The sequence below is a fragment of the Aplidium turbinatum genome, chromosome 4 (assembly GCF_918807975.1).
Source record: "Aplidium turbinatum chromosome 4, kaAplTurb1.1, whole genome shotgun sequence".
NCBI classification, from domain to species: domain Eukaryota; kingdom Metazoa; phylum Chordata; class Ascidiacea; order Aplousobranchia; family Polyclinidae; genus Aplidium; species Aplidium turbinatum.
The window spans coordinates 707,167-716,387 of record NC_137475.1 but is presented as its reverse complement, the minus strand read 5'-3'; the positions used below and the strand labels follow the sequence as shown (position 1 = coordinate 716,387).

General features: G+C 41.0%; 2 protein-coding genes across 2 annotated transcripts; both read left to right on the top strand.

Moving 5' to 3' along the window:
• Positions 1 to 3,519: 3,519 nt before the first annotated feature.
• Positions 3,520 to 5,734, top strand: LOC145768663 (Golgi to ER traffic protein 4 homolog B-like). The gene has a single exon (XM_082580221.1). The coding sequence runs from the start codon at positions 3,538 to 3,540 to the stop codon at positions 4,480 to 4,482; it is 945 nt and encodes a 314-aa protein (XP_082436347.1). The 5' UTR covers positions 3,520 to 3,537; the 3' UTR covers positions 4,483 to 5,734.
• Positions 5,622 to 8,298, top strand: LOC145768664 (calcium load-activated calcium channel-like). Its single transcript, XM_082580222.1, has 5 exons — positions 5,622 to 5,811; positions 6,275 to 6,352; positions 6,582 to 6,759; positions 7,171 to 7,315; positions 8,091 to 8,298. Exons 1-5 carry the CDS (start codon positions 5,751 to 5,753, stop codon positions 8,178 to 8,180), a joined length of 552 nt encoding a protein of 183 aa, XP_082436348.1. The 5' UTR covers positions 5,622 to 5,750; the 3' UTR covers positions 8,181 to 8,298.
• Positions 8,299 to 9,221: the final 923 nt, after the last annotated feature.

The window sequence follows — 9,221 nt, the reverse complement described above, 5'->3', positions numbered from 1 at the left end:
ATTCGGTGAGTCCGATTCGGTAAGTTCCTAACCTCTAAACCCTAACTCCTAACCCCTAACCCTAAAACGGCAATGATAATTAGGCTACGGTACCCAATAATTTAAAAACAAAAATTCAAAAAATCACTGAATAGGGATCGGACTCACCAAATCGGACTCACCGAATCGGACTCACCGAAACGGGCCATTCCGTTTTTGACCAAGGCAGAGACTTGTGCAATGCTCCGGTTTTTTCTTTGGCAGCATAGCTACTGAGGTGTTGCTTGCATTTTTTAGTTGAATGTTATGAGCTCATTATTGCTATCATGATAGGGTTGTTTTTGTTAAACCAGGCTTATGAAATAATAAATGAGGCAAGCCATAAAATAATCTCCACAATATTTCAAAAGGCCAAGGGCCGAATGATTTTGCTTGGTGAGCCAGATCCAGGCCGTAGGTTGTCGGCCCCTAGAATAGAGGGTTGTTAAAAATTGCAGTGTTAAAGCCAGTGTTGTACGTTCTAACTAGAGATGTACCGCTATATCGGTATCAGTGATATCGGCCAGTTTTTGAGTATCGGTATCGGCAAAATTTGGCCGATACTAAACATGTAAAAAAAGGCGTTTGCTGCGGATTTTCTGCAGAAGCAAAGATATAGATTTTTTAAAGTACCGGTAGTAACTAACGTCACATTGATGTAGAAAAATAACAACCTGTTCAAATTTTTGATACCTCACACTCCCATGACTTCATGCGCGCACCTTTTGGCATTGTTTGCTTAGGCTACAGTGATTCTTTCACTCAAACAAAACGTTTTGTTTCAGCAGTTTTGCGTTGTTCGATTCTTAAGTTGTGAAGGAGACTCAATTTCTTCAATATTTATCATTTGTGTTTCTTTTTTATTCTCAGCAGAGGATAAAACCAGGCCAATACTACCCAGGTTGCAAAAATGTATAATTTTGCATCGTTTTTGCGTTGCTGGGCGTTTGAGGGAGCCATGTGGCTTGGTTGTTTTTGGTGGGCTGGTTCTGTCAGTTTGTGATTTGGTTTCCACCTTTCGTTGTGGTGGACTCGCCGGGCTTGGGCAATGTCATGGCGGAGTGGGTGGGCTCAGGGTGGGGGCGGTGGGACTGCGGGTCCTCGCTGGGCTGATCAATAAATGGTCTTGTTGCGCCTGGGCTGTCGGCGCGGGGCTGAGCACTCACTGGTGCAGCGAGCTGTTGCGGTTCGCTGGCCACAACAGTGTGGCTTCCACGCTAGCCATTTACACTATCCAATCAACTATATGTTTCTCAGCAGCCGTTTTGTAGCAAGAATTGACATCGACAAGAATTGAAGTGGCTGGTGTGGAAGCTGCACTGTTGTGATTGGCGAGTCGCTGTGCTGGTGAGTGCTCGGCCTTGTGCTGGTGGCCGGGGGGAGCGCTCCTTTCTTTGCGGTGGGGTTGTCGTCTTAGGCGCAGTGGGACCATTTTGATTGGTTTGGTGGGGATTCGTGGTCCCATTGCTTTCATTTTGAGCCTGCTTATTCTGCCATGACATTGTTTGGGCTTGGTGGGTTTGTTGCGGCGAGGGGTGGAAGTTAGATCGTGGACTGGTGGTGCCAGCTTACTGGGGGCAGCCGGGTTGCATGGTTTTTTTGGACGTTTGGCAACGTGGGGGCGATGCAGAGTTGTACATTTTTGCTGCCTGGGTAGTCTTGGCCTGGCAAAAGCTTTTCAACCAAACGACAAGCGCCCTTAGGTTGCACATTACTTGTCGAATAATTTTTGTACGACTACACAAATCACTTGGTTTACATTTTACATCTTATCAATTATGATAGCCTATTTGGAGAGTTTGCGCAAACACTTTATTAATTGTCAAGAAACCCCAATTATGATGTAATGTTTCTTCCCTTATACCCCAGTCCTCAATTACGGTGGCCTTTCATTACAAAAACCTACTATTATGACACAACAATGCGGTTGAGATTGGATTCTTGAATCTTTAATAAATTATGCCAATTAAAAGCTTTTTTTAATACTTTTGCGCAAATAAGGTAAAACTTAGCATTTGATATAATTCCTTGCAAATACCAAAATTGCTTCTTTTTGTAACACCAAAGTATCGGCCAAAATATCGGTATCGGCCTAAAAAAGTGATATCGGGATCGGTATCGGCCAAAATATTGGTATCGGTACATCTCTAGTTCTAACGTAAATTTGACGGCGTCAACTTTTTGTTGACACTGAGGCTAGTGCCGTCAATTTATTTTTTAGTTGACGGAAGTGATAGCGCCGTCAACTACTTTGCCGATTTTAAGCGTCAAGCGCTATGCGTCATTTTTTGTTTTCATGGAAAATCTTGTTTCACAATCAGAGTTTCACAATGTATTCTGGCCATCACGACTCATCCGAATTACCCGTTTTCGCGTTAGTTGGAATGGCTACCTGGAATCGGAATGGCCCGTTTCGGTGAATCCGATTCGGTGAGTTCCCTATTTGGTGATTTTTTTTAAATTATTGGGTACGGTAGCCTAATTATCATTGCCGTTATAGGGTTAAGGGTAGGGGTTACGGGTTAGGGTCTTATTTCAACGTTTAGCGACGTTAAAACGATGTAAAAGCGGCAATGATAATTAGGCTACGGTACCCGATAATTTTCAAAAAAATCACCGAATAGGGCTCTCACCGAAAAAGGCTCTCACCGAAAAGGCTCTCACCGAATAGTAGCAGACCCACCTGGAATATACAAGCGGAAGAAGTTCGCCAAATAGTGATCACTCATATCGTGAGCAGTATCGAGAACAAGAGATCAAAAAGAGAAAGAGGAAAATCAATGAATGTCATCGCGGAGGTTGAAGATACATTACTTCAAGAGCCCTATACCCTTGACAACAGCGATGTTGGTGCAGTGGACCTCGTTAAAAGATTTATATATGCTAAAGCTAAACCATCGCAGCACGCTTGGAACAGTGATCCCTTTTCGAGTAAACGTTTTCGAGACTTGTTCTTGAAATACAACACACCAATACCATTCAGCGCTACTGTGGAACGCATGTTTTCACTTGGAAAGGACATCATGCGTCCCAAACGCAGCAGATTGTCAGACAAACGTTTTGAAAGGTTCGTGTTTCTACAAGTAAATAACTAATAAGCTAAGCAGCTAATTACAATGCAGTCTCAAAACATAAAGCCTGCTCTTTATTTATAGCCATTGTTCGCCTAAACTTGGTTGCAATACTTCCATTTGTGAGACCCTGCCTGAAAAAGCACTAGAAATTATCGCTGACGCCGTCAATTTCTTTAATAGCTGACGCAGTACTTTACGCCGTAAAGTTTTTAGGCAATTCGCGCTGACGCTGGCACCGTCAATTTATTTCATTGACGCATACAACACTGGTTAAAGCGCACACCCTGGCAGTCAAACCAGTGCCACTTGATCTTGCTGTTACTTGAATTTGAAAGCTTAACCAACTAAGCTATCTTGACCTACAACATTCCTAAATGAATGATGGGGCAGTATATAGTATCAATAATACTTTTAATTACAGATTGTTTTGGAGTGTTTAAAAATAATGGCTTCTGCTCTTAATCGAATAGAAGAAAAGTTGAAAAAAAGTAAATTGAATTCAAACTTTTATGAAGCTCATCAATTGTACACAACTCTTTATTATCGCTACAACTCAAAGCAGAAGTATGGGAAGGCCCGAAAACTTATGGTGGAAGGTGCAAAGTATTTATTTGAAAATCAAGAAACAGGGAGTGGGGCACATTTGAGTCTATTGTATGTTGAGTCACTTGAAAATTATGTCAAAGAGTTGAACGATGAAATTTTAACCAATCTTTCGGAGCTTCATGCTAGTATAGAAGATGGTATGCCTGAGATGGAAACATTCGACAAGCGGTCTGTTCTATGGTCTGCATCTTGTATCAATGTTCCCAAGACTGGGGATAAAAAGTTGAGGAGGTTATTTGCCATCAACTATTGGGAGAAGAAGATGTATGCTGAAGCACGACAGAACTTCCTTTACTCCGATGATGGGGCTGAGTTTGGGAATATGTTGCAGGAATTTTCTATCAACTTTGGTCTGGCTGGTGAAACTGATCTGTTCCTAGCTCAAGCTGTTTTGCAACTTTTGTGCCTACAAAATGATCAAGTCGCTAATCAAGTATTTATATCCTACACGCGATTGCATCCCAAGATTGAAAAAGGTCCCCCATTTGATTATCCGCTTATAAACTTTATTTGCTTTTTACTGGTAGCTGTTGAAAAAAAGCAGCTCACTGTGTTCACCATCCTCTGTGATCAATATCAAATATCTCTGAAGAGAGACATTTTGTATATAGGATATTTAGAAAAAATTGCTTGCCATTATTTTGGAGTGGAACCAGCTAAGCAACAAAAGAAGTCTGGTTTTTTCAGTAATTTAATGCAATCGCTATTTGACGATGGAGATGTGCCAGATGATGAGGACCTTACAAGCAATGCAAGAACAATGACAATTGAAGATTTGGATTGAGAATGTTGCATTTTTGGCCACATGCTTGATTATCACATGGCTTCCATCAATTTATTCTTTTCAATGTTTGGTGATTGGTTTTAGCAAACTTTCTTTTTGACAGCTAAGATAAATCCATTAAATCTGCAAAGTCTATATATTACATTTACTTGCTTGGTTCTTATGTTAGATTCCTATCAAATATTTCATTCTTGTCAATGACCTAATTTGGTCAGCTTAGTTGTGCTCTCCGTCAGCATGTGTTGGTACATCCCATTTTTACTTTAATGCTTTGCATGTTTCGATCGGAGTGTTACATTGACAAGGTGTGCAAGTTTCCTGTGGTGTGGAAAGACTTCAATAAGGTTACATCTCAAAAACAAACAACTCTAGTTCTCAGTTTTTGAATTATATGGTGATAACCGAATTATCACATCTGTATGATCATTGATCACCCTCTCTGCACTGAGTATTTCAAGCTATCCAAAAATGCCAGTTCTCAATTAATTTTTTTTTGAAGTCTTAATTAACACAGAAAAATGTGAAATCATATTGGCGTGCCTGATTTATGAGACTCAGTAATTCGCTCTTAGGCTTGTTCTGAACCCAGATAATGTTGGTCGTAAATTTCGTACAGTTTGCTGGGTTTTGCCAATTTGATTCATTCAAGTAATGAAACATTCATGGCTGTCTGCATATAAAGTATTGGGGGTTGTGAAGAACTTCTCAACTGCTGCATGCAATGATCGTTCAGTCACCACCAAAGTTTTTTTACATGAACGGTTTTATTGTTTGTGAAAGTTTACTTTGAATTAGTTACAGAAATTATATCTCTATTCAATTACTATAATCTTCTGCAATCAAACTGATATGTTATAACCTGGCTTTCAATTTTTCATTTTGTACTTTTGTATGAACATATTTTCTTTTGCAACTGCAAGATTTCTTTGTCAAAATGTTAAACCTGTGTTCTATTTATAACAAGATGCTACGGAGGCCACTTGTTTCTGATGTAATTAGCAAAGATATTTTTTCGAATGTTGGATCCATTTGTCAAATCTTTAAAACAGTTGAGTCTTCTGTCCTATGTTTTGTCTGCAGTGATGGATGCTTTTGGATTCTGCCGATTGAGCACCTAACTTGATGTTTACAGTTATTGTTTGTCTTGATATACGATTAACGTGCAGTATCTTGTGGGTCAGGGAAGGTCTAGTTCATTGATTATTGGGTTTTGGTGCGTTCTTTGCTTCAGAACTTGTATTATTTGCTTTAGTAGGACCAGTTGAAAGATGCTTCCTGATAACTTGCTAATTGTCTTTATCTCCGTTGTCACTGCATTGTTAGCAGAAGGTGAGTGATTCTTCGATTGTCTGATTTTCTTCTTATTAATAATGTTTTGTGTTCGTCACTGTTGCAACAATTCGTAACACACCACCATTGTTGCAAAAATTCGTAACACACCACCATTATTGCAACAATTCGTAACACACCACCATTGTCGCAACAATTCGTAACACATCACCACTGTTGCAACAATTCGTAACACACCACCATTGTTGCAACAATTCGTAACACACCACCATTATTGCAACAATTCGTAACACACCACCATTGCTGCAACAAATCGTAACACACCACCATTGTTGCAACAATTCGTAACACACCACCATTGTTGCAACAATTGATTTCTTGCGAATGCTTTTCGCAATCAACATATGCTTGAAATTTGCGTCGGCGCTTTCGATCGATGTTCGTTTGGTTATAATTGGCAATCGCCAAATTGAAGGCTAATCCCATTGTGGTTTCTTCGCAGGGTTGACTTGGTTGCTTGTCTATCGAACGGAGAAATATCAAAAGCTCAAGTCAGAAGTGGACAAGCAAAGCAAGAAGTGTAAGTCAAATGTGTCGCACTTCCACAGGTCGCCGTTTGTATTGCAACAATACATTCGTTTTCAAATTTCCATTAACTGACTTTCAAAATAGCAGAAGCCACAAAATGTCATTGCGTTGCTTAAGAACAATGGATCGAATTTGTGTTGGGAATAAGTATAGGCTAGCATAGCATGGAGTATATAAACTTGGGACGACTGTAGTGGCTGATGCGTGAGATATTGTTTCAGTGGAGAAGCGCAAGGAGGCGATGGGGGAGCTGGCGGTCAACAAAAACCAGAAGAGGAGACTCAACTTGGAGGAGGAGAAACTAAAGAGTAACAATCGGGACTTGTCGGCGGTCCGGATGAAGTCGATGTTCGCGATCGGTTTCTGCTTTACCGCTCTCCTAGGAACGCTCAACTCCGTGTGAGTGTTTTATGACTGGTTGATGGCCTACTCTCTATCGCCACCTAGTATAACCTATGTGTTTCCTTCATGTCTGTGGTGAAAGGTGGAAACTGATAAATGTTAAAAAATATCTTTTAATCCTCGTTTTTTTTGTGTTTTATGTTATTTGAAATGATTTCGTATATTTTTTCCAGCAATAGATTGATCGTTCTCAAAAACTTTGAAAATGAAACCAAACTAGGCCGATAAAGTGTGGCTTCTGGTTCATAAATGACCATAGTTTTGTGGATCAGGACCACGACTGTTTTAACCACTGCGCTATCAGAAAAGTTAGCTGATATTGAAGGAATTAGTGAATCGACAAGTGGTTTGGATACTTTACTAATTGAATGGGTTAGGGTTTGTTGTCATAACCGGCTTTGCTTCTAGGTTTGAAGGAAGGGTCGTAGCAAAACTCCCGTTTATCCCGATCAGCTTCCTACAAGGGTTATCCCACCGAGGACTCTCTGGAAACGACTTCACTGATTGTTCCTTTATCTTCCTCTACATCCTCTGCACGATGTCAATCAGACAGGTGGGGAGCGGCAAGTGATGCAACAATGGGGCTTTGACCCAGTAGTCTAACGGGTTGCCTGGGAGACGAAACGTCATCATGAAAAAAAACTATTCACCTTTTATTGATCAGGAGCGTCACACTATAAAGATTTTAATCAGCAACGTGTTTCTCTGAAGTAACTGCACGAATATAATGTTTTCTTTTATGATGTTTTCTCCAAATTCCACTGATCTCCAGCATCAAACCTTTTAAACTTAAAATTGCAACGCACTCGGCTAACTTCGCGTTACCGTATTTATGACTGACACTGTCTGCTTTGTAAAGCGTTGAGGGGCGACGCCTACGGCGCTATATAAACACAAACATTATTATTATGTATGTCAGCCATGTCCGCCCCGATAGCTTAGTTGGTTAGCGTAGAGGTAGACGAAGCTTCAAGATCACACGGCGCTGGTTCGACTCTCGGGGTGTGCACTTGAGCAACCCACGTTAAAAACTGCTCTCCATTCAGCGGCATCTAATGGATGGAATTATTCCCCGGCAACACTTCAACAATCGGAAACTTCACTCTGCCAATCTCGGTAACCGGGCCTGCGTCAAAAGCCTCTACAAATATGCGAATCTTCGCTCTTGTCAAATTGTCGCATTTCAATTGCGATTCGCAGTTTATTCGTGAACAATTCTCCGCAACAGCATTGCCTGTTGTGATTATTACTTGTATTGTTTGCTTTTGCATGCTTGGTAGTAAATATGGACCCTCTTTTAGTCAGATGCATATAATTATCATCCACAGAACATCCAGAAACTTCTCGGGTTTGCGCCATCTCGAGCAGCCAGTAAGAACGCGGGAGGATTGTTCCAGCCCCCCCAACCAGCCAAGTAAGCTACGGGAGGCTTTACAGGGCGACCGCGTAATGCAGAGTTCACGGGAAGACGTTGCTTGAATTGTGTGTGACGTCAATGTGCAGTGACGTATGAGCAATAAATTATTATTTCCTTTGGTGAGGTCTGGTTGTTTCAAGGTTAATTGAAAGTTTAGCTAAAATAGATTTCCAGTCATTTCCTTGCACCGGTAGTTTTAATACCAACTTTGTATACGTACTACATAGGCTATTCACTTCACGGAAATCAACATTTTTGTGATGAGGGCTTTCCCCTTGAAGTAGTTTCACAAGTTTATTCAAATCAAAAATTACGAATTACAATGCGCAGCATCTGATATCGTTTTATATTACAGTAGAATTCGCCTATAACGGCTTCGTTTATAACGTCAATTCGCCTATCACGTCACATTTCGCTCGGTCCCGGCAGAATTCCTATCTTTTACGTACATTATAGTTCGGCTACAACAGCATCGCCTATAACGTCAATTCGCATGTAACAGCACCCTTTATTGGTCCCCAGACGTCTTTTGTTCGTTTATAACAGTGGTTCTTAACCTGGGCGCTACCGCCCCCTAGTGGGCGCTGTTAACTTTTAGAGGGGCGGAAATATTCAGGGGGCGTTATAGGGGGCGCTACATTCAGAAGGTGTAACGATATTTTCCTCACTGCAAATTTGCTTTAGTAGTTCTGCTGGGGGTACGAGAATCCACCGAGGATGAGGAGCTATATACAGTATAGAGATTGTGTTTAACAAGGGAAGTAGTGATTCTCTCTCAGAGCATTCTATGTTGGCCTATACAGCACAATGCACAACACCATCCGACAAGCGTGGACGTCGGATGGTGTTGTGCATGGCCTTTGTTGTTGATAATGGGCATTGTTTCCCTTTCCTTGTAGTAAGTAAATGGCATTTTGTGGTCAGCTTTTGGCAGGGACAGCGGGCAGGCAGTGCAAGCAAACCATAAGGACTGGTCATAATAATAGTCAGTCAATAATGGTTATTAGTGTAACTCTTACTAACTACTAAAAAATCAGCAGAG

Bases quoted from the DNA above. Each gene is read 5' to 3' on its own strand.
- LOC145768664 (XM_082580222.1), top strand. From the start codon at position 5,751: ATGCTTCCTGATAACTTGCTAATTGTCTTTATCTCCGTTGTCACTGCA. The intron at 6,760-7,170 runs GTGAGTGTTTTA...CTTTGCTTCTAG, and splicing joins CTAGGAACGCTCAACTCCGT to GTTTGAAGGAAGGGTCGTAG. The intron at 7,316-8,090 runs GTGGGGAGCGGC...TATCATCCACAG, and splicing joins GCACGATGTCAATCAGACAG to AACATCCAGAAACTTCTCGG.
- LOC145768663 (XM_082580221.1), top strand. From the start codon at position 3,538: ATGGCTTCTGCTCTTAATCGAATAGAAGAAAAGTTGAAAAAAAGTAAA.